We start from the raw sequence: 25,000 nt of genomic DNA, 5'->3' as shown, positions 1-25,000 counted from the left end.
AGAAATAAAAGAGTTATATTTCCATAACGTTTTCATCGAGGGTTAGAGAGTCGGCGTGCATGGTGTTCCGCATGGTTGGGCGACGTAGAGAACTATATATACAGATTTAATTTATTGATAAGTCCTTCAGAAACAATCTCATTATCTAAAAATAGATTATTCCGGATTCGGAAAAAAATATTTAATTGAAGATGAAATGACCAGGGATGAAGTGACCAGGGATGAAGTGACAATGGATGAAATGACCGGGGATGAAGTGACCGGGGATGAAATGACCGGTCACCGGAAGAAGGAGCATTTGTACAAATTTGTCCTAGCATATGGAACGAGGAATGTGCCTTTACCTTTGTGTCTTTCTGGGTATTTTATTAGATTTTGTTTTTGTATTTGAAGATTATGGTTCAGTGTTTTATTATGTATGATTACTACTTTACTTTTGAGTCTTCTATCCTGGAGCCTTTCTAAATTTAGTGATTTTACTAAAGATGTTACTCTAATTGGAAGCGACCATGACCTTGTTATGACGACCCTTAAAGTACACCTAAAAAAGGTAACAAAACAAGGACCTACCAGGATAAAATTTGACCTGGACAAGCTGAAAGACCCCCAAGTAGCTGCCATATTCGAGGCACAAGTAGGAGGACGCTTTGCAGCCCTCAACATCTTGGACTCCAATGACCAGGATATCGATACGCAAGTCAATATGCTAAACACAGCAGTCACAGATACAGCCCTGGAAATATTAGGGAAGCTCCGCCCGCCCAAAAAACCCTGGGTAACAGGATATACTCCAACTCTGTGACAAGCGACGGGAGCTTAAAGGGAAAAAGCTGTCCGACCCAAAATATGTCCAAGAATACAAAAGCGTCAACAAACGGATTAGAAAGGGAATGAAAGAAGCGAAGAAAAAGTGGATAGAGAATAAGTGTCAAGAAATTGATCAGGGACTTAATAGAAACAACAGCAAAAAAGCGTACCAATTAGTAAAGGACCTCACTACTTCAAAGCATGGAAGAACCAACACAATACAAGACAAAAACAACAAATGCTTAACCGAGGACAAAGATGTGTTGAAAAGATGGACGGAATACTGTTCAGAATTGTATAACTTTGAAATCTCAGGAGATCCAGAGATACTAAATGTCCCGGCAGTATCCTACATAGACGACTATCCGATTCTTCGCTCGGAAGTAGCAGCAGCAGTAAAAGCCCTGAAAAAGGGAAAATCGGCCGGAGTTGACAACATTCCTGGCGAACTTCTTCAGGCGGGAGGAGAAACTATGATAAACGCACTCTATATGATTTGCAACAAGATCTGGCAATCAGGAGATTGGCCCAAACCCTGGACCCAATCACTCATAATAACCCTTCCAAAGAAAGGCAACTTACAACTCTGTCAAAACTATCGCACCATCAGCCTCATAAGTCATCCCAGCAAAGTACTGTTAAAAATTATATTAAACCGGCGAAAACCGATAGCAGACAACATCATATCAGAAGAACAAGGGGGTTTTATACAAGGTCGCAGCACAACAGAACAAATCCTAAACCTCAGAATACTCTGTGAAAAATATCTCCAACACCAAGAGAATCTTTTCAATGTCTTTATTGATTTCAAGAAAGCTTTCGATCGAGTATGGCACGGAGCACTCTGGGCGACAATGGAAAAGTACAACATTAATAAAAACATAATCAAAGTTATCCAGAACCTCTACAAGGAGGCCACCAGTGCGGTGTACTTCAACAATAATATTGGGGACTGGTTCAAAACCACAGTTGGAGTAAGACAAGGCTGCCTACTGTCACCAACACTCTTCAATATCTTCCTTGAAAGGATAATGGAAGATGCCCTCGAGGGCTATGAAGGTACTGTTAACATTGGAGGAAGAAGAATTACTAACTTGCGCTTCGCAGATGACATTGACGGCCTAGCAGGGACAGAAGAAGAACTAGCTGACCTGGTGATGCGCATTGACAAGACTTCCGCAGCATATGGCATGCAAATAAATGCCGAAAAAACTCAAATTATGACCAATAGCCATCAGGGCTTTAAAAGAGGCATCAGTATTGGAGGTGAAAAGCTAACTAGTGTTAACAGCTTCAAATACCTCGGAGCTATTGTCTCAGATGAGGGAACAAAACCCGAATTATTGGCCCGAATAGCACAGTCCACAGCAGCCCTTTCAAAACTTAAAATAATATGGAAAGATAAGGGCTTAGCCCTCGGCACCAAAATTAGACTGATGCGCTCTCTGGTCATGGCCACATTTTTATATGCTTGTGAGTCGTGGACGTTGAATGCAGAGCTTGAGAGGAGGATCCTAGCAATGGAATTGAGATGCTACAGAAGGATCCTAGGCATCACATTCAAAGACCGCATCACAAACCAAGAAATCAGAGACAGGGTTACTGTAGCGATCGGAGCTCATGACGACCTGCTTACTATTGTGAAAAAACGAAAGCTTAAAACCTTTGGCCACATTACGAGATCTACGGGGCTCGCAAAGACCTTTCTTCAGGGAACAGTGCCAGGGAAAGAAGAAGAGGCAGACAGAAAAAGCGATGGGAGGACAACATTAAAGAATGGACAGGCCTGCCATTGAGAGAGGTTCTGAACAAGGCAAAAAAAAAGGGAGGAATGGAGAAAGACGGTCGACAAATCTTGCCTGGTGCCCCAACGGTCCAACAGACTAAGGGATAGGTAAAGGTAAAGGTAAGGTTACTCTAATCAAATGTGAATATTCGTTTGTTATGAATCTCACTGCTCTATATTGTGTCTGTTTCAGCTAGTTAATATTTTCTTGAGTTAAGGGGTCCCAAACAGAGGATGCATTTTCTAGTATTGTTCTATCATTACTCATGTATGGCTATTATAATATTATTATTATTATTAAGATATTACAATAATGTTTTCCCAATATTTTTTTGCCACCAGCACCAGGTTGGAAGATGTCAAGAATTTGGTAAATTTTGAATATATTTATTTAGTTATTCTTGTTGTTACTAATATAGATATATATATATATATATCAAAATTCTTGTTTTTAACACAATTCTATCATTAGCCATTTTATTTTTAGACATTTAAAAGTCGATCTGACATGGTTAAACAAGTAAAAATAAAACAATAAAAAATCTGGCTACTTCGTGACAATGTAGTCTTGCAATGAAAAGTAAAGTTATTTAAAATGTACACACACCTAAATGCATTAAATTGAAGTTAATACTTAAGTATTACTAATGATTAAAGTGACACGATGCTATAATAAACACGAAAAGTTGATTTTAATAAAACACAGCAATCAAACATGAATTATGAATTCTTATTTCAAAGCTTACTTCAGGTGCAATAACTCCACTAAGATTTTGCAGTTTGTTTACATTGGAGACTTAACATTCTACGACTTCTATGCTGAGACACGATCGTAAGTTGGCTTCTATCTTTTAACAGCACTAGAATTCTCTTACTATAAGTGCACACTGACTAGCCACCCCCCCCCTCCCAGTATGGTGCAATGTGTGATTAATCCATTCTATTTAAAATGTCATTTAAAGTACATCTAGCGATCTATAGGGCAGATGATGTCAAGGTCACATCTGTTTCTATGGCCCGACGGTGAACGAATGTGTTATGTTGCCAGCACAACTAATGTCAAGTATCCTTCAGAGCTAACCTAACATCCCGAAGTTACTAGTCCCAGACTTCCCCGATAGTCAAACCGGTGGCTCTTGTTTCGGAAGCCAAGCGCCTTACCTCTTGGCCACCACGCCAAAACCACTTCATACTAATTAGCAGTATTTATAGTAAGTACCAAGTACAAGTACCAAGTACACTATGTACTAAGTATCTGTACCAAGTACGCTATGTACCTAGTACACTATGTACCAAGTGTCCTATGTACCAAGTATCCTATGTACCAAGTGTCCTATGTACCAAGTGTCCTATGTACCAAGTATCCTATGTACCAAGAGTCTTATGTAACAAGTGTCCTATGTACCAAGTATCCTATGTACCAAGTATCCTATGTACCAAGAGTCTTATGTAACAAGTATCCTATGTACCAAGTATCCTATGTACCAAGAGTCTTATGTAACAAGTGTCCTATGTACCAAGTATCCTATGTACCAAGTATCCTATGTACAAAGTATCCTATGTACCAAGTATCCTATGTACCAAGTATCCTATGTACCAAGTGTCCTATGTACCAAGTATCCTATGTACCAAGTATATGTACCACGTATCCTATGTACAAAGTATCCTATGTACCAAGTATCCTATGTACCAAGTACCTTATGTACCAAGTATATGTACCACGTATCCTATGTACCAAGTATCCTATGTACCAAGTAACTATGTACCAAGTATCCTATGTACCAAGTATCCTATGTACCAAGTATCCTATGTACCAAGTACCTTATGTACCGAGTATATGTACCACGTATCCTATGTACCCCTCTTGTTTTGTCAGGTAAAAGAAATACTTGTGCCAAATTACATCTTAATCCAAAATCGGGTGAGAAAGAAATATCGTGTACAAACTTTTTTGGTTCTTAGTTCGCTGATTTCAATTATCTTGTACACATGTAGTTGGATGTGTATGAAATAAAATATAAGAAAGAGTGAACGAACCATTCCATTGTATTCATCCCACAGTTCAACTTGTGGATTGAGAGCCGGAGCCTTTACAGGGAAAGGTACTTTCGGTGACCCTTATATTTTGGAAATTAATCTAAGTGGAGGACTGCTGACTCAACAGCCTGATTGTGGGGTTAAGGTAATGTTAATAAGAAAAAATATTTTTGATAGAAGGGGATGTGTTCAATTAACAGTTTTATGCTTTGTTCGAAAGAATCTTAGCTAAATGTTGAAGTTTGACTCACTTTACGAATTAAACAGCTTCGTTGATTGAATACATTTTTTCCTTTACGATTTCCTTCTTGTTTAATTAATCGATCAATCAATTCGATCTCTTTACTCCAGGAGATCTGATTACATAGTGACACCGTCTAATCTTAATGGTGACATTATTGAAGCTTTTAGTCTCAAAACGCTTTGTCTGCTTGTACATTTACTGAACTCTGAACTCAGTCCGTATGACATTTCAGCAATCTACTGATTCTACCCTGAACCTGGTCATGATCAAACAGAAGACGTGTGAGGCGAACTCCAGTACAGACCAACGCTACGTCAGCAGCTGTAAGGTCACGTTACCCCCCAGCAACTACACAACGGTCAGTAGCTCTCGCTTCTCTTATATCACATGACCGAGTTAAATATAGAGCCTTCGTTAGAGAATGCCTCAACACCGATCTGTAACGTCACAATCTGTGGGCAGTTTAGACCAATAGCTCGTAGCCACGTCGTACAGACCTGTGTAGGCCTTCTATAACGATTGGCCTGGATTAAATGATACAAGAATACAACAGATAGGATACAACTGTCTTGTATCATCTTCCGGTCTTCTATTATTCTAAGATAATCCGATGTATACACATAGACGTACATTCTCTCAGTAAAAATTATTGTAACAATAAAGTTTAAATAAAGTTGATTTTAAAAGTTCTGTAGCGTCTGCAGTGTCCCCAAACGTACTTGTTATAAAAAGTTCTTATATTTGTTTCATACTTCATAGTCTTTTGTTTTTAAGAAAGTCTATCCTCGTGCCTGTCTGAACTTTGTAGATCTATTTTTTGATTTTCAGATTTTATTTGTATGTTATTATAACGTCACAGTTTGATTTTCTGTAAGACGATAGGCTTATATATTAACTTATAACAGACGTCTGCGCTCTTTTTTATAAGGTCGGTAAGAGGAAAAATGTAGGTTGTGTTTTGAATATGTTGTTAGTTGAACACAAATTGCGGAACAGAAATAAGCTCTTGTCAAATTTAAGATCTCCAAGCTATTTAAAAGAAAGTTTTAAAATTATATTTAGTATATTTAGTAATATTTACTGACATATTCCATTTGTGTTCAATCCTGATTTGTTCCATTCGTGTTCAATAAATTACAGACAAGCGGCCAAGCTTCATATTACTGTGTGTATCCAGGTTCTATCAAATTGACCTATCAGCAGACCTCGCTAGACCTACCTCCACCGGCAGACATCTACGCCTTGGGCAAGAGAGCAACATGCTCTAAATTTGTTGGTTCTGGAAGTGGTCTTGGCGTGGAGGGAAACCCATTCCAGTTACAGATTGATGCCACGAACACAGTCTTGGATTGTGGAGTCATGGTAACAGTGACATCGTGGTGCTAGAGACTATGTCATCAGAGATTAGAGTTATATGATTCAAGATTAAAAATTAGAGTTTAGGAGAGAGCATATTTCTCAGCTCCAAAAATTGTTACTGAATCTAAGCTCCCATACAAATTGAAGACGTCTAAGCTCCCAACAAAACTGATATACATCTAAGCTCTTACACAAATTGAAAGACCTCTAAGCCCTCATACAAATAAAAGAATATGTCTAACAAATGCTTAATGGGCGTAATTAACGTTTTTTGATACAATTAAACAAATGTTGACCTATTTATTACAGTACAACTAACTAAACTTATATATTTGTTACAGTACAACTAACTAAACTTATATATTTGTTACAGTACAACTAACTAAACTTATGTATTTGTTACAGTACAACTAACTGTGACGAACCGTTTTAGCTCACTCAAGGTATCACTCAGGTCTAAGCATTTAATTAATTTATTTGCACACAGTAAACATCAATTTTACTAATTTAGCCAATCAAGCGCTAAAAACACAGCCACCAACCCTCCAATCCAACTCCACCCCCTTTAGCATCGATGTCACGTTTTACCATCCCCACCTTGACACGTGCCACACTAGACTCCCTCCATCTATCTTGGCAAACATCCGTTGACCCCTTCCGGGAGCGACTGGTTACTTCAAAGTGCCCATTCAACCCAACGCCTCGGGCAACGCTGTTCGTTTAGCACTAGCCATTATCAAGGTATAATCTCCTTTGATCTGGCCGAGCTCTGATAATCCCCCCCCCCCCGCTTCATACCCTCTGACCACCTGGGCGAATTTCCAGGGCTTTCAACTCGCGCCTTCGCGCAATGTCTATCTCCCGGAAACTCTCGTCACGGTCAAGCGGGGATCCCTTTATCAAAAGACGCCGGATAGTCTAGACCACCTTTGCACTTATCTCCCGCCTCACCCCACTCTCCACGTGTACATGGACAAGACATCATCGTCCGATCTCATTCTCTCTGGAGAGCTGACAGGGAGCACATCTATCTCTTGCTTGAGCTCTAGACTATTTTCATTCCCGTATTTCACTTTGGATTGGTGGTATGTAACTTAGTAAAGTGCTTGAGAACCATTTTACTTAGTAATGTATATATATATTTGTGCATTTATTACTACATTGTGTACATATTTGTGCATTCTTATCATGGATAATGTAAATAGATTACTGTATACTTATATTTTATATCATGACTTTTGTGGCTAAATGTTCAAGCCATCTGGACTAGAATTTATTAATAATTCTTACCAGATGTATTTAGCTCTTTAACTATTATTAATCTAACTCTGATATATTAGCGCTCAGCACGAGCCTTCAATATATTATCATTGATTAATTCCTTGGCAGGGAATTATCAAAACATCTCTGTAAACATGTCTTATTACTGACTATGTATTTACTTATGCTCTATGTTTAGTTATGTGAGAGCATGGCCGAGTATCAGACGTTGATCTCCCCTTCCCCTTTCATCTCATTTATCTAAGCGATGTATGTACTTGCTATTCACCGTGACTGGTGAACATCACTTGTATCACTTATTACTGTTTGTTATTTCCCTTTATGGGAGTCCCCATTATTATTGTTATCTGTTAATGGCTAAACCGACGCATACATCATATCGTTGCAGCTTTTATCTATAGGCAACATCCGCCTGAAATCTTAGCAACCTAAAGCTGATAACAGATTTGCTGGCACCAGATCTGTAGACATCAGTCCTACTCATCCTTCAAGAGTCCAAGTAACAACGCTAGCAACAGCCTCGTCACTGGCTTGAATGAATGGTAGACGCAGCTTAGCTCTGCAACCATACAACGTTGGACTGCAACCGGAGCCTGGATCCACTACGCCAGCCCACCAGCAGACAGCATCAGTATCAGCCACACCAGTCTCTTCAGCGCAGCACCGGACCAAAAGCTAAGCAACCAGCCTAATGACACTCAGACTACTTGGTTCTCAAATCTAATGATGATAGTCTCCTACATGTAAATACGCTAGGTCCCATCCTAGCAACTGTACAGAATTTCACCTTTTTAATTATCTTATTTTTTATAATAAACTGTACATAACTTTACATCATAGTATTTGTTGCCTGCATTATAACGCTGTGCTTGTAGATCTTATATGCAAGTGTGGGAAACCATAAAAATCCCCTAGACACCAAAAACGGCCAAATTTCAATCCAACTTGTCACACTAACTAAACTTGTATATTTGTTACAGTACAACTAACTAAACTTTTGTATTTGTTACAGTACAACTAAGTAAAGTTATGTATTGGTTACAGTACAACTAACTAAAGTTATGTACTTGTTACAGTACAACTAACTAAAGTTATATATTTTTTAGAGTACAGACGTGAACATCTACACTGTGCTGATCTATGTCCAGCAGTACCCGACCGTACTCACCAAATACGACTACACTTACCAACTGACCTGTAACTTTAGTAACAACGCAACCATAACTTTACAGAGCCAGATCACTACAGTTGTCAGGTATTACAGGCATTACTAGTCCATTTCTCAAGTATTTTAGTTTTTTACTTAGGACTTCATATGGTTATAATATCACCATATCACGACATAACATTCACATGAGACAATGTTCTGATTGCACGGCTCGTGTTCCCACTCCAGTTAAACAATCTCATTAGTTTGTGTTTTGTGATGGCTGTAGATTGAGAGGAATGGAGAAAGACGATCAACGGATCTTATGTGGTGCCTCAAAAATAGACTAATGAATAGATGAAGGTATGGCTGCTCATTATGATGGCCATATAAATCATTTGTAAAATATCTGGCTACAAAAAAAACAGCCAAATATCAACAAATATTGAAGGGCAGTGGTACTTGATGATATGTTAAGGTAAGGGACTTAACTCTGAAAAGTACTTGATTCATATGGTTATAAAAGAGTATTCTCCCTTACAAAATTTTACTAAGTTTGATTAAATCAATGCAATGATAAAGCGACCAAAAAATAATACTTATAAATAAATACTACATGTAGCTAACTCGTAATAAAACCTTCGTTACGGTTACACATCTAATTTGCGAATTTGTTTGTTTACACTTTCCAGTCAAAACCCAACGCAAGTTTTGTCTCAAAGACCGACATCTGCCTCGTTATCTGTTGTCTCAGGGTCAGGATCGGCAGGGTTGTCTTCTCTTGTCGTTGGCGACCAGATTCGTTTGGTGGCACAGCTTCTTGATAGTCGTGAGTTGTCGTACCTGCAAATGGAATTTCGTGGAATTTAAAAATATTAACAAGAAAAACATTTTAAATAATACTTAATTAAGAAAAAACAAAGCTTAAATTAAGTGTAATAGTATCAATTAGTTTGGATCAGTCGTTTGATTAAATGTGTGATAAATGTAGATTAACAATAATGAAATATTTTTACCTGCTGTTTTTGTTTAGCGCAATTTCGTGCTTTTAACTTTCTCAATGCGCTATGATCCTATCACTTGTCTGGACTGGTTGGGAAAAGGGGGGGGGGGGGGAGGATGAGAGATGGGGGTAATTGGGGGAAAGTTATCGTGATATCTTTTTAAATGCATAAAAAAAAACAACTCACTCATGGCTTAAGCTCCTCAAGGGGAATTATTCAATTTATACCACCTCATCTGTCAAGTATGATTTCTTTCCCTTGTTCGATAATATAAACAAAAAAAAAATGACCAATAGTTAATTAACTAATTGTTTTTTAATTAACTCATTCTTGTGTTGTCAGGCACAAGAAATAATTATGCAAAATTTCAACTTGATCCGAGATTGGGTGTGGGAGAAATAACATGTACAAGCTTTTTTAACTACACTAGCACTACATGTATAATTGTTCTATTCGAATATGTTATTGACTCAAACTTTTCTCCATCTACCAGCTGCTACTGGTCTTAGGGTGACATCATGCACTGCAAGTCCAGGTCAAGGAATGTTGCCTGTCATACAAGTGTTAAATACCAAAGGGTATGAGGCATAGTTCGAATCACGTGTTGAACTCTAATATAGAATAATATAATAGTATAAACTATTTCTACATAACGATTCGGGACAGAGTTTAAGTCAAGTGTTAAAAAGTATAGTGAAGTACTGCATGAGGGCAATGATTCAAGAACGTACCAATCTTTTCAATGCAAGCTACTTGATTCCTAACAAGTGACGTTTCTTTTTTTTTTTTTTTGACACAAATGAAAGTCGAACGAAAGTAAATTTCCATGACAAAAAATACAGCAAGACGTGCTTTGTGCTAGTTATCATGTCGTTCTATATTCCGACTTTAAAGTTTCTTAAGACATGCCAAAGTTGTTTGGTTGTGTCTCATGTAACGAATCAATCTCTATATTACAAAGCTTCTCGCTCACTTCCCTGACTGTTATACATATAACCTGTTTCAAACACACATGATGGTGTTAGACGACACAGTAGATATCTGTAGAGCTTAGCTGATGGATTGACTAGTAGATATCTGTAGAGCTTAGCTGATGGATTGACTAGTAGATATCTGTAGAGCTTAGCTGATGGATTGACTAGTAGATATCTGTAGAGCTTAGCTGATGGATTGACTAGTAGATATCTGTAGAGCTTAGCTGATGGATTGACTAGTAGATATCTGTAGAGCTTAGCTGATGGATTGACTAGTAGATATCTGTAGAGCTTAGCTGATGGATTGACTAGTAGATATCTGTAGAGCTTAGCTGATGGATTGACTAGTAGATATCTGTAGAGCTTAGCTGATGGATTGACTAGTAGATATCTGTAGAGCTTAGCTGATGGATTGACTAGTAGATATCTGTAGAGCTTAGCTGATGGATTGACTAGTAGATATCTGTAGAGCTTAGCTGATGGATTGACTAGTAGATATCTGTAGAGCTTAGCTGATGGATTGACTAGTAGATATCTGTAGAGCTTAGCTGATGGATTGACTAGTAGATATCTGTAGAGCTTAGCTGATGGATTGACTAGTAGATATCTGTAGAGCTTAGCTGATGGATTGACTAGTAGATACTGTAGAGCTTAGCTGATGGATTGACTAGTAGATATCTGTAGAGCTTAGCTGATGGATTGACTAGTAGATATCTGTAGAGCTTAGCTGATGGATTGACTAGTAGATATCTGTAGAGCTTAGCTGATGGATTGACTAGTAGATATCTGTAGAGCTTAGCTGATGGATTGACTAGTAGATATCTGTAGAGCTTAGCTGATGGATTGACTAGTAGATACTGTAGAGCTTAGCTGATGGATTGACTAGTAGATATCTGTAGAGCTTAGCTGATGGATTGACTAGTAGATACTGTAGAGCTTAGCTGATGGATTGACTAGTAGATATCTGTAGAGCTTAGCTGATGGATTGACTAGTAGATACTGTAGAGCTTAGCTGATGGATTGACTAGTAGATATCTGTAGAGCTTAGCTGATGGATTGACTAGTAGATACTGTAGAGCTTAGCTGATGGATTGACTAGTAGATATCTGTAGAGCTTACCTGATGAATTGACTAGTAGATATCTGTAGAGCTTAGCTGATGGATTGACTAGTAGACATCTGTAGAGCTTACCTGATGGATTGACTAGTAGATATCTGTAGAGCTTAGCTGATGGATTGACTAGTAGATACTGTAGAGCTTAGCTGATGAATTGACTAGTAGATATCTGTAGAGCTTAGCTGATGGATTGACTAGTAGATATCTATAGAGCTTAGCTGATGGATTGACTAGTAGATATCTGTAGAGCTTAGCTGATGGATTGACTAGTAGATACTGTAGAGCTTAGCTGATGGATTGACTAGTAGATATCTGTAGAGCTTAGCTGATGGATTGACTAGTAGATACTGTAGAGCTTAGCTGATGGATTGACTAGTAGATATCTGTAGAGCTTAGCTGATGGATTGACTAGTAGATATCTGTAGAGCTTAGCTGATGGATTGACTAGTAGATATCTGTAGAGCTTAGCTGATGGATTGACTAGTAGATACTGTAGAGCTTAGCTGATGGATTGACTAGTAGATATCTGTAGAGCTTAGCTGATGGATTGACTAGTAGATACTGTAGAGCTTAGCTGATGGATTGACTAGTAGATATCTGTAGAGCTTACCTGATGAATTGACTAGTAGATATCTGTAGAGCTTAGCTGATGGATTGACTAGTAGACATCTGTAGAGCTTACCTGATGAATTGACTAGTAGATATCTGTAGAGCTTAGCTGATGGATTGACTAGTAGATAGTGTAGAGCTTAGCTGATGAATTGACTAGTAGATATCTGTAGAGCTTAGCTGATGGATTGACTAGTAGATACTGTATAGCTTACCTGATGAATTGACTAGTAGATATCTGTAAAGCTTACCTGATGGATTGATTAGTAGATATCTGTATAGTTTTACCTGATGGATTGACTAGTAGATATCTGTATAGTTTTACCTGATGGATTGACTAGTAGATATCTGTATAGTTTTACCTGATGGATTGATTAGTAGATATCTGTATAGTTTTACCTGATGGGTTGACTAGTAGATATCTGTAGAGCTTTACCTGACGGGTTGACTAGAAGATATCTGTATAGATAGATGGATTGACTCTAACCTCAGCCTTTATTCTCTTCAGATGCTCTACTCAGCCAGTTTTAGTGCCACCGTTTGTCGGCCAGTCTCCAACTGGTACAGTGGCCATGACTGGACTTTTCAATGCCTTTAAATTTGAACAATCAAATACCGTGTTCTTTCAGTGTAATGCAAGTGTTTGTTATGATGGTGATCTACGGTGTCTCGGGGTAAGTAGAATATTGTCTACCAGTGTTGGTTATGAAGTGATCTGCGGTGTCTCGGGGTAAGTAGAAACAGTCTCTAGTGTTGGTTATGAAGTGATCTGCGGTGTCTCGGGGTAAGTAGAAACAGTCTCTAGTGTTGGTTATGAAGTGATCTGCGGTGTCTCGGGGTAAGTAGAAACAGTCTCTAGTGTTGGTTATGAAGTGATCTGCGGTGTCTCGGGGTAAGTAGAAACAGTCTCTAGTGTTGGTTATGAAGTGATCTGCGGTGTCTCGGGGTAAGTAGAAACAGTATCTAGTGTTGGTTATGACGGTGATCCACGGTGTCTATGACTATGTTAGTAAAATAATTGTCTTTCGCCAGTAATGTATGATGTTTGGGGTAATCACTTTTAATGTCAGTAAATCAGCTTTACATTTACATTAAGTGATCTGCCTACCAATTTCCTCGTTGTCTCGTTGCATGTCTATTTTTTCCTGGTACTGTTCCATGCAGGAAGGTTCCGCAAGCCCAGAAGATCTGTCAGATGTGCAGTATCATATGAGTTTGCGCCGTTTGACATTGGTGGTATCAGCGAGTGTCTTGTAACTGTGGAACATTCTAGAACAGGGGTGGGCAAATTACGGCCCGCTGGCCACATGCGACCCGCCGGAGTGTTTTAAGCGGCCTGCGGACACCTACAGAAATTAGGTGTGACCACAGTATACGCATATACAAATGCAAATATATGAAAATATTTCTAAATACCTCTATAAATTATTGAAACTGTCTAATTATTAAAAGTTTTAAGTAAACGATGTTTATTCTTATTGGATATACTTCAATACACTCAGTCTCAGGTGGTAAGTGTAACAACTGATGGAGCTCGATCTTTGACTGAGAAAAACTTTTTTTTTTCATAAAGAATATCCCAACCATAAACTTTAAACAGGAAAGTTTGCACAAAGCTGAATAAAATTTCAATATAACTTAATCAAATAAAGATTAATAACTAAACTAATTAGTAAAACCACAGGCAGTTCAGTTCGAAAAGTACTTGAAGATTTAGAAACAAAATATTCTTATGGTTGAAACATTAGTGCATGTTAAATCTTTTAAAATAAATATTTCCCATTTCTCAAGACAAGCCAGTAAAAAGAGGCTTTGTCATTTTCCTTTGCTGAACGGTGAAACTATTTCTAATAATAATAATAAGGCCTCTCTTCGAGTTCAAAGATTAATGAGGAATTCAGTCTTTCCCTTGGCTATGCAGACCCAGCTGTGGCCTACATATTTCGCTTCATCTATCGCAGGCATGACTATTGTCCGCCGGTGGTCGATTTAGATTTTCTTTTCGCCGTCTACGCCTGTCATCAGCAGCAGATTTTCCTTTGGTCTTTGATTTTCCGCGGCCCTTGCAAGTTAGAGAAACTATTTCTAGTGAAATGGTTAAAAGTACAAGATTCCTTAAATGTGGAATGTATAAAAGCAATTATTAAGACGTCAAGAACCAGTTTTCAATACCATCAGCTCATCATTTAGCGCAGAAACTGATTCTGCTCCAGAGGGAATAACTCCAAGCAAATTATGACCTGAAAGAGAAGTTCCAGTCATTTCCTCCGCGGGAGTTTTAGGATGCCAGAAGCTTTATTTACACACTTAAAAAACTTTGCTGCTAAACTTTCACATTATTTGGATACAAATACACATGTGAACAAGTACTGTTTGTGGAGACTAAGCAAGTGTAATCATAGGTCGATGCTGACTGACCTTAATTTAGCAGCAGTCACAAGGATAACAACAAGCAAGCTTGCTTCCCTGTTCGGGAACGTTACTCACGAGTGTAAACAGTTAAATACTTCACATTATGTACAACTGTGCGATTGTGAAATGTTGTGATGTAAAAAAAAAACAAATAGCAATTTTTTTTCAATCGTAAAATTGGTTGTAATTCCTCAATTGGGAGTGTGAAAATGGAAAAGTCAATGTAATATACGGTATAAATATGAACTAAAAGACAGCAAGGTTTATATTTACCACTTGATTGAATGTGTTAGCGTAAACATAGCTGTCGTATCCATACCGACGTGGCGTATTGTAAGATCAATGAGATGGAGGAAATAATTGTTTCTAATTATTCCAATAACAGAGACACGCCTCCACTGACACAATGAGAACACGATACAAATACAATCCTTGAACAGATTCTGTTGGAAGAGATCTTGCAATAAAAAGGATGCTTTCATTCATTCTAGTTAATAGTGTCCCAATTAAAATATACAAATTATAAATCACTCTGCTTTCTTTACCTGGTATATAAAATATGTTTAAAAAATCTTGGTATTTAAACCTAGTCTATAAAATTTGATTCATAAAAGTTTTAAAAAATTACTTTGTTCAAGTTTTCAGAAAACCTCCACTAAATTGCTTCCATAAATAACTTTTCCAGTAACTTCAGTTTTTATTGGACGTTCGTTAACCACGTGACTCCTTCAAGTTTCGATATTTAAGTCCATGCAATAAACTAACTTGAAGATTGTCAGAAAAATTTTGACAAAATTTTCTGCTTCAAGAAGCAATAATGTGTTTGGCTTGGAATCTAATTTTGTCAAATCTCAGCTCGGATCCCCGGAAAATTGATTAAATTCAAATGTTATTTGACGAACAATAAAAAAAAATTGACCGTAATGTCATTTCGTGTTTCCAAGAAAGAGAAGTTGGCAGTTGTTTCTTTAAGCATAGGATTCATCTGATATTCACGTAGGGCGAGACTAACATTTTGTTGTTTAACTTTGTACAAGTTTATATTTAAACATTGTAACTCACACAATAGGGTCTACAATTTTGTTGTTAAGGTGTGTGTGTCTTATGTTTACTGAGCGTCTAACGGCTACCGAGTGTTTCTGTTTACTGACTGTATGTTTATTACAGTCTAATGTAACTGAGTGTGTGTCCAATAGTTACTGAGTGTATGCCTAATGTGTGTGTCGCTTGCTTACTGGAGATGTCGATACTGATATATTTTGTAGTTTGTTTCAGATATTTCTGTCTGAAATTTGTTTCTAATAAACTTGAAATGAGGTCTGGGTTCCAAGGAAAGCAACAGAGTTCCTTCAAACATTTCAAAGAACATTGAATCCTTAGTTCTGATTTACTTCCAAATGTGTTTTAAAGCAAATTCTTAACAAAAATAGTGACACATTGGTTGTTGAAAGTTGAAGAAATAACAATGTCGTTTTCTGGCTTGACATAGTCATAGATGCACATAGATGCTTTTCCAATTCTTATATTATCTCCCCCTGTCTGTCTGCTACAGCTTTTAAACAAGTTATTTCTCCCACACCCTTTTCTTTCTTAACATAGCATAAATCAGTCATAAAATTAAGAAATGTAATTAAATAGTAGGCCTAGTAATTAATATATTATGTTTGATATCGAAATGGGGAAATAAATCATACAGTATTTATATATGTGCCTGCAAATGTGGTGTTCTTCCCCTTAATTAGCCCTTTTTAAAAAAGTTTTTTTTTAATATTCTGCTTGTCCGTCTGTCTCATTGTTTACCTCGAATTAAAGAGAAGGTAAAATGATTATTTATGAGCTATCGTTATTCGTGAATACTTGAAAGTTAATGATAAGTGGTCAAAAATGTCCACATTTTCCTTTCCAGAGCCACTGCAATTTAAATAGCAGACGTAAACGTGAGGCAGCAGACGACCCCGTACAGGTGTTGGGCGTGACATTGACGGTGAAGGACAATGTGACCTCAACGGGTCGAGGTGAGTAGTGAACATGTTTAAACGTTTCATCGGGACTCCACTGGTGTCCTGTTGACCACCTTATTCCAATCCTTTTAACCACGATCTCAAAGTTTCAACTGTTCAACACTTCCATACTGTCCCTGTCGCTAAACAGCATGGAAGCTAGTGTGCTTGTTTATACTGCCTAGTGCTCTTCAACTGATTCAACTTAGATTTGGTATCTCGTTGCTTGCGTTGCATTCAATTATAAACAAAACATAACATTTCCTTGCCATGTACCAAAATCAATGCAATAAAAACAATGGATGCTCCCAGATCTCTCCGAGGCGCACTCCTCTTGTGCTTTAGATTTAGATGTCACGGGATTCCCACGAGTGATCGTCCATCTTCACATCTTGCTGATGTAATCCAAGGAAGGACTGCTTCGCAATTATAATACGCACCAACTCATTCACAGAAGCTGTCCAAGGGAAATTCATAGTTAGTATTCCAAACGCCAAAGGGATTTCACTCTCAGGGTCGTCTCCTTATGTCTTAATAGTTCCAATGGGGTTTCAAATCTCCTAGATGAATCGTCTAGTCAGCTGACGAGCTCTATCATCCCACACTGTCAAATGTTTTTGTCTGTTTCCCTAACGTGCCACCCAAAGGGTCACACTTCTCACACTTCTCTAGGATTCTATTGTCAAGTTAATACTGAAAGTTTGTCTTGTCAAGTGAAGACACGTTTACATTGTCAATGAGCCTGTATGTTAACGAGGATCTTGTGTGGGCCTGATAGTTGAGCTCTCAGAGGCAACCTTTCGGTAGTCAACTGCTTTGGTTTATTCTTCCTCGTCCTATGTACTACAAAATATTAACATCATATATATATATATATATATATATATATACAATGTTGTAACTCTGCTCCAGTGCCACACTGATGGTGTGCATCAGAGCACCATTAAACACAAGTAGAAGACATGTTGATTCTACAGGAAGAAGGACTGTTGTAGATCCGGCTAGAGTGATCTCCAAGTTATTGAATTCTGAGTTGTCTTGACGTAAGAGAACGTCCTTTGTGCTATCTATGAACTGTATTGAGGACCTGGGGCGGCACTGGGAAGTGTGTCGGTGGTCTGTACTGGTATTTAGTAGAAAGGGACTGGTGTCATTTAAGATAGAACACTCTTTGACCAGCAGCAGAAGTCCATGCCTGTTTATACTGTAAATAAATACCTCGTTTATTGTTACCTTTCGTTGTGTTCTTGCCTTAGATGTACAACAATATCATAAAGTCACTTTCTACTAGCCTAAAGCTTATTCTAGTTCTTTCACAACTTTCTTTCAGAAGAGGATCTCAAGACGCCAAAAGTCCAGGACAAGTCACCTGTAGAAGCTGGGACCAAGGGAGCGAAGTCTTCCGCTGATCACAATACAACACTGCAGTTATTGGACTTGGTTCTATTGACTGTTGTAATGGCAGCATCAATGTTGCGGCCTTAAAACAAATTTGTTTTTCTAACTTAAACAACATGAGAAATAGAAACCTAACATTACAATCATCAACAACACACCAACACAAATATGGACGCTACTTGAACGATGAAGAGGTGGCCGTGGCCTTAATACAACATAGATGTGGCCATGACATGAAAGAACAGAAAGTCAACGCACTACATGTACAACAAGTTATTTAGTATCTACAACATGTTACACAATAAGTACATAACAGTACAGTTCTGTAATAGATCTTTAATGATTGCTTTATGTTTTATAAATAATAAACAAAAATTAAATTTAAATAGATTCATAAACATTATTGTTATCATAAACGGGCTACTTGTGAGGCTACATAATTGAATGCTAATATATGTACATAATTTAACCTTTTTTTCTTCATTGAAGAGTTGCGTAGCAACAAAGAGCCTAAAATTAACGAAATCACATTAGAATCAATGCTTTGTCTTTTTTTCATTTTTCTTTTTTAAATTTGTAAAGCTGGCTTTTAAAGGTTTTAGCTGCCAAAGTTCTTGGTTTCCAATCTGTCGTGTCTGATTCTTAGTCCGCTATTGTAGGACATGATCTGTTATACAGGTTCAAACTTTGTAATTGTCTTGTTGTCCTAAGTTTGCTGTGGTGACCAACTTTAGTCACTGTGGGTGGAAGTACCAAGTCACTGGTCTGATATAGCCCGCGGGTCGTAGTTTGGGAATCACATGGCTATTTGGCCTAGGTGGTATGCTCTTCTTAATGTCGTCAAGGTGGTCCAGGGTTCAAACCCTGCACTCTGTCATTTCCTGCCGTCACAAAGAAGTCCAAATAATTACAATCAAGAAGTTCCGCGATAGGTAGATCTCATGGGCTGACTATTCATCGGTGGACTTGCAGAGAAATAAATCTCATGGTATAACTATCCATGGGTGGACTTGCAGAGAAATAGATCTCTTGGTATAACTATCCATGGGTGGACTTGCTGAGAAGTAGATCTCTTGGTATAACTATCCATGGGTAGACTTGCTGAGAAGTAGATCTCTTGGTATAACTATCCATGGGTGGACTTGCTGAGAAGTAGATCTCTTGGTATAACTATCCATGGGTGGACTTGCTGAGAAGTAGATCTCTTGGTATAACTATCCATGGGTGGACTTGCTGAGAAGTAGATCTCTTGGTATAACTATCCATGGGTAGACTTGCTGAGAAGTAGATCTCTTGGTATAACTATCCATGGGTAGACTTGCTTAGAAGTAGATCTCTTGGTATAACTATCCATGGGTGGACTTGCTGAGAAGTAGATCTCTTGGTATAACTATCCATGGGTAGACTTGCTGAGAAGTAGGTCTCTTGGTATAACTATCCATGGGTAGACTTGCTTAGAAGTAGATCTCTTGGTATAACTATCCATGGGTGGACTTGCTGAGAAGTAGATCTCTTGGTATAACTATCCATGGGTGGACTTGCTGAGAAGTAGATCTCTTGGTATAACTATCCATGGGTAGACTTGCTGAGAAGTAGATCTCTTGGTATAACTATCCATGGGTGGACTTGCTGAGAAGTAGATCTCTTGGTATAACTATCCATGGGTGGACTTGCTGAGAAGTAGATCTCTTGGTATAACTATCCATGGGTAGACTTGCTGAGAAGTAGATCTCTTGGTATAACTATCCATGGGTAGACTTGCTTAGAAGTAGATCTCTTGGTATAACTATCCATGGGTGGACTTGCTGAGAAGTAGATCTCTTGGTATAACTATCCATGGGTGGACTTGCTGAGAAGTAGATCTCTTGGTATAACTATCCATGGGTAGACTTGCTGAGAAGTAGATCTCTTGACAGCTACACTATGGGTAGACTTGCTGAGAAGTAGATCTTTTGACAGCTACACTATGGGTAGACTTGCTGAGAAGTAGATCTTTTGACAGCTACACTATGGGTAGACTTGCTGAGAAGTAGATCTCTTGGTATAACTATCCATGGGTAGACTTGCTGAGAAGTAGATCTCTTGGTATAACTATCCATGGGTGGACTTGCTGAGAAGTAGATCTCTTGGTATAACTATCCATGGGTAGACTTGCTGAGAAGTAGATCTCTTGACAGCTACACTATGGGTGGACTTGCTGAGAAGTAGATCTCTTGACAGCTACACTATGGGTAGACTTGCTGAAAAGTAGATCTCTTGGTATAACTATCCATGGGTGGACTTGCTGAGAAGTAGATCTCTTGACAGCTACACTATGGGTAGACTCTCAACAGTGATTTCCACCAACTTTTAAATTTATTAGACATTCTTAAATGGTCACACGGATCGCTTATTGAAATGGCCTTTGGTCAATGAGTAGGTAACTTATTGGACAGACATAGGAAATTTACACCGTACAGCAGTGTTACTAAATAACAACTAATAACCAAGAAACATACTAGAACTAGTTAAATTAGCTTCTTTGACATGACATATTTCAACTATACGTCAGTTTTTTGCATCCTCCTCTGAACAGAGTATATTTCGTAAGTCAGACATTTAAACAAAGGGATGTAACTGTGCCAGATAATGACATCAAGAGTTACTCTATGTTTCGAAAATTCTTCAACGGTTTAGTTAACAACTATTTAACTCGAGATGTCATAGGCGGCCCTAGACTAAACTTGAGATGCCATAGGCGGTCCTAGACTAAACTTGAGATGCCATAGGCGGCCCTAGACTAAACTAGAGATGCCATAGACAGCCCTAGAGCCTAGACTAAACTAGAGATGCCATAGACAGCCCTAGAGCCTAGACTAAACTAGAGATGCCATAGACAGCCCTAGAGCCTAGACTAAACTAGAGATGCCATAGACAGCCCTAGAGCCTAGACTAAACTTGAGATGGCCTGGACAGCCCTAGACTAAACTAGAGATGGCCTGGACAGCCCTAGACTAAATTTGAGATGGCCTGGACAGCCCTAGACTAAATTTGAGGTGGCCTAGAAAAATACTACTTTGGAAAACCAAATTGATCTATGATGACATTAGATATGCTACAAAACAAAAATTGATCTTTGATGACATTAGATATGCTACAAACAAAAAAGATCAAATATGTGCTCTTACACTTGACCACTTTTAACGTCAATAAAAAAATGAACAGTTCACAATTTCAATTTAAACATTAGACTTACACTATAATACAACGACACATGTAAACATTCACAAAACACTTACTGTAGACACACTATTTACATACAAAATACAGGCCTACACATCAATCAAATTCAGACGATAAATTCACAGTACTATTCTAATAGAATCAGGTCAGTTTTCACTGACAGAAAGTGTTTTAATATTTACAGTTTAAAGTAGAGTATATAAAATGTGCGGAATTCAATATTTCAATAACATACTTAATTAACATCACAGAAGACGTATCACAATCAAGTACAAAAAGTTTAATAAAAATATCCAGTTTATAGTCGAATTGAAACATAAAGTTGGACACCTTCATTTCAATAGAAGATTTAAGTCCATTGTATGATTTCTGATATGTTGTGGCCCTCTTTGATAGTATGAATAGATCCTACGTGTCTTCAAAGTCGGAGTTATTAAATGACAGAATTGTACATTGCTTCTCATGCCAGATATCTTGCTCATGTCAAGAGAAGCTTTATCTCAGTCATAAGCTGTATGTTCTTCACAGTCACTGGCATGTACAGTACATTATACAAACATTCGATAAACAAAATTTACAGATAGTAACCAACTAGTCCAGGTATACTGTTGACATGATATCCAGCTTGGAAAAAGATATTCATTCAGAATGTTAGCGTCTGCCCAGGGTGCAGATCTGCTGGCAGAGTTGCACATGTCATCATCATCACAGCAGACGCGCTGGACACAGCCCCTTGTCTGATGGAGTACGTCCGTGCAGTTGTCGAAGTCGTCCTGCGGGAGGCACTGGTCAGCGCAGCTGCGTACCGTTGACCGGTAGGTGTACCTATCTTTGTCATCATACATCTCGAACACGACCTTCTGTAGGGCAGGAAAGTAAAAAGTCATGAATCACATGATACACAATACCACAAACAAGGTATGTTAAAACATTTAAAGTTAAGGTCACTTTAAAAACAGTTTTACCTTTCCCACTGTTAGGTTATGGTTTATGAAAGAAATATATAAAACATTTGACTAGAATGACATATAACAGTGATATGATGTCAAAATATGGAATTAAAGTTAGTATCATCTCTAATATTTAACAAGGTTATAACGATAATTTGTGGAAACACAAACTCAAGAGTCTGCCCCAAGCAGGTAATAAGGCAGCTTTCAATATTTTCAGCATAAATACCAGAAACTTTGAACTAAAAAACAATCAACAACCACAACTCTATCTCCCCCAATACAAAAATATGAGACACGTGGGTATTGAAAGTGTCTCCGATATTATTGTGAATACCCTACACTGAAGTCCTCTGAAGAGCGGGCTTGTAGAAGCATCCACACAATGTTGATGCAGTCTCAGCTGCAATGGGCAGGCCACGTCTGCAGAATGGAAGACTCCCGCATTCCTAAAAGACTCCTTTATGGCCAATCAAAGAAAGGGAAAAGATTATAAGGTAAGTTCCCCTTTCAGACCTTGCGATCTATGGGGGCAGATGATGTAAAGGTCATCAGTTTATGTGGCTAACGGTTAACGAGGGTGTCATGAGGCAAGCGCAACGACCAACCGCTTTACTTATGGCCAACTAATTTCAGGTATCCATTAGAGCTGGGTGGACTCAGAGGCACCCTAAAGATCCTGATCCAGGACATCTTGGATCAAGCTAAAATTGTGTATACTAATTTCTTTTACCTGACAAATCAAGAATCTATAAAACAAAAATTAATAAATTCGTTAGTTAACTATTGGTAATAATTATTATGCTTGGTATCGAACATGGAAAAGAAATAATACTTGACTGATGTGGTGGTATAAGCTGAATTAGTCCACTTTATACTTTAGTTTGATACTAACACTAGATAACCATAAAACCTTCCATTTTCATAAGCACTTCGCTGGCACAGTGGTTAGTGTGTTAGCTTGAGGAGGCTAGCGCCTTGAGTTTGTATTGCGGTTGTTTAACCTTTTTTTTTAGATGTATTTAAAATTTAATTTATGTAACAAATTAGTAGAAAGGATAAATTAACAGCCATCTCTCTAACTCTCTCTCTATCTCTCTCTTTATATACATACATATATAAGATATGCCTTCCGCAAATAGTATTCTGAAGTAAGGTATGTATCTTTTAGTATTTAATTCTAAATATTCTACATTATAGAATGTTAATTCTCTAACCTGGCAAGTCTGCCCAGGAAGACACGCTCGACTCTCGGCTTGATCATAATCATAGGGATTCAAATGGCAATTTTCAGCGATGCAATGCCAACATTTAAGTCCATAAGTGACATCTGAAGAAAATAAAGGTTCATTAAGCATTATAATTAGGCAACACATTTATTTGTGTGTAGCATTGAAAAAAACAAACAACAACAACAGAACAACTGCGTTTGAAAACTTATTCTCGATGTATGTTTCCTATGTTTACATTATTTACTTTTAAAAGTAACATTATTATTGGAGTATAGAGGATGGCTACTACTATTGGAGTATAGAGGATGGCTGCTACTATTGGAGTATAGAGGATGGTTACTACTATTGGAGTATAGAGGATGGCTACTACTATTGGAGTATAGAGGATGGCTACTACTATTGGAGTATAGAGGATGGCTACTACTATTGGAGTATAGAGGATGGCTGCTACTATTGTAGTATAGAGGATGGCTACTACTATTGGAGTATAGAGGATGGCTACTACTATTGGAGTATAGAGGATGACTGCTACTATTGGAGTATAGAGGATGGCTACTACTATTGGAGTATAGAGGATGGCTACTACTATTGGAGTATAGAGGATGGCTACTACTATTGGAGTATAGAGGATGGCTACTACTATTGGAGTATAGAGGATGGCTAATACTATTGGAGTATAGAGGATGGTTACTACTATTGTAGTATAGAGGATGGCTACTACTATTGGAGTATAGAGGATGGCTACTACTATTGGAGTATAGAGGATGGCTGCTACTATTGGAGTATAGAGGATGGCTACTACTATTGGAGTATAGAGGATGGCTGCTACTATTGGAGTATAGAGGATGGTTACTACTATTGGAGTATAGAGGATGGCTACTACTATTGGAGTATAGAGGATGGCTACTACTATTGGAGTATAGAGGATGGCTACTAATATTGGAGTATAGAGGATGGCTACTACTATTGGAGTATAGAGGATGGTTACTACTATTGGAGTATAGAGGATGGCTGCTACTATTGGAGTATAGAGGATGGCTACTACTATTGGAGTATAGAGGATGGCTGCTACTATTGGAGTATAGAGGATGGCTGCTACTATTGGAGTATAGAGGATGGCTACTACTATTGGAGTATAGAGGATGGCTGCTACTATTGGAGTATAGAGGATGGTTACTACTATTGGAGTATAGAGGATGGCTACTACTATTGGAGTATAGAGGATGGCTGCTACTATTGGAGTATAGAGGATGGTTACTACTATTGGAGTATAGAGGATGGCTACTACTATTGGAGTATAGAGGATGGCTGCTACTATTGGAGTATAGAGGATGGTTACTACTATTGGAGTATAGAGGATGGCTACTACTATTGGAGTATAGAGGATGGCTGCTACTATTGGAGTATAGAGGATGGTTACTA

At 38.1% G+C, this 25,000-nt stretch overlaps 2 protein-coding genes across 4 annotated transcripts in view; one reads left to right on the top strand and one right to left on the bottom strand.

Moving 5' to 3' along the window:
* Positions 1-18,710, top strand: part of LOC106072401 (uncharacterized) — a 21,585-nt gene extending 2,875 nt beyond the window's left edge. Inside the window, exons 2-12 of one of the 2 annotated variants that reach the window (XM_056037064.1) lie at positions 2,936-2,963; positions 3,335-3,425; positions 4,655-4,775; positions 5,107-5,232; positions 6,015-6,236; positions 8,621-8,769; positions 9,354-9,490; positions 10,159-10,243; positions 12,873-13,038; positions 16,683-16,791; positions 18,110-18,710. In XM_056037064.1, coding sequence (XP_055893039.1) covers positions 2,936-2,963; positions 3,335-3,425; positions 4,655-4,775; positions 5,107-5,232; positions 6,015-6,236; positions 8,621-8,769; positions 9,354-9,490; positions 10,159-10,243; positions 12,873-13,038; positions 16,683-16,791; positions 18,110-18,261 — 1,386 coding nt within the window. In that variant the 3' untranslated portion in view covers positions 18,262-18,710. Of the gene's footprint in view, positions 1-2,935; positions 2,964-3,334; positions 3,426-4,654; positions 4,776-5,106; positions 5,233-6,014; positions 6,237-8,620; positions 8,770-9,353; positions 9,491-10,158; positions 10,244-12,872; positions 13,039-16,682; positions 16,792-18,106 lie in introns of both variants that reach the window. The other variant, XM_056037055.1, reaches the window with a different exon arrangement.
* Positions 18,711-19,642: 932 nt separating this feature from the next.
* The window catches only part of LOC106072402 (uncharacterized), an 89,322-nt gene continuing 83,964 nt past the window's right edge, over positions 19,643-25,000 (bottom strand). For both annotated transcript variants that reach the window (XM_056037043.1, XM_056037036.1), the window contains exons 3-4: positions 23,564-23,676; positions 19,643-22,256 (exon numbers count right to left, since the gene is read on the bottom strand). In XM_056037043.1, the coding sequence (XP_055893018.1) occupies positions 21,945-22,256; positions 23,564-23,676 (425 nt within the window). In that variant the 3' untranslated portion in view covers positions 19,643-21,944. The remainder of the gene's footprint in view (positions 22,257-23,563; positions 23,677-25,000) is intronic.

Source organism: Biomphalaria glabrata, chromosome 1 (genome assembly GCF_947242115.1).
Source record: "Biomphalaria glabrata chromosome 1, xgBioGlab47.1, whole genome shotgun sequence".
Taxonomy (NCBI): domain Eukaryota; kingdom Metazoa; phylum Mollusca; class Gastropoda; family Planorbidae; genus Biomphalaria; species Biomphalaria glabrata.
This window is presented reverse-complemented; position numbering and strand designations above follow the sequence as displayed.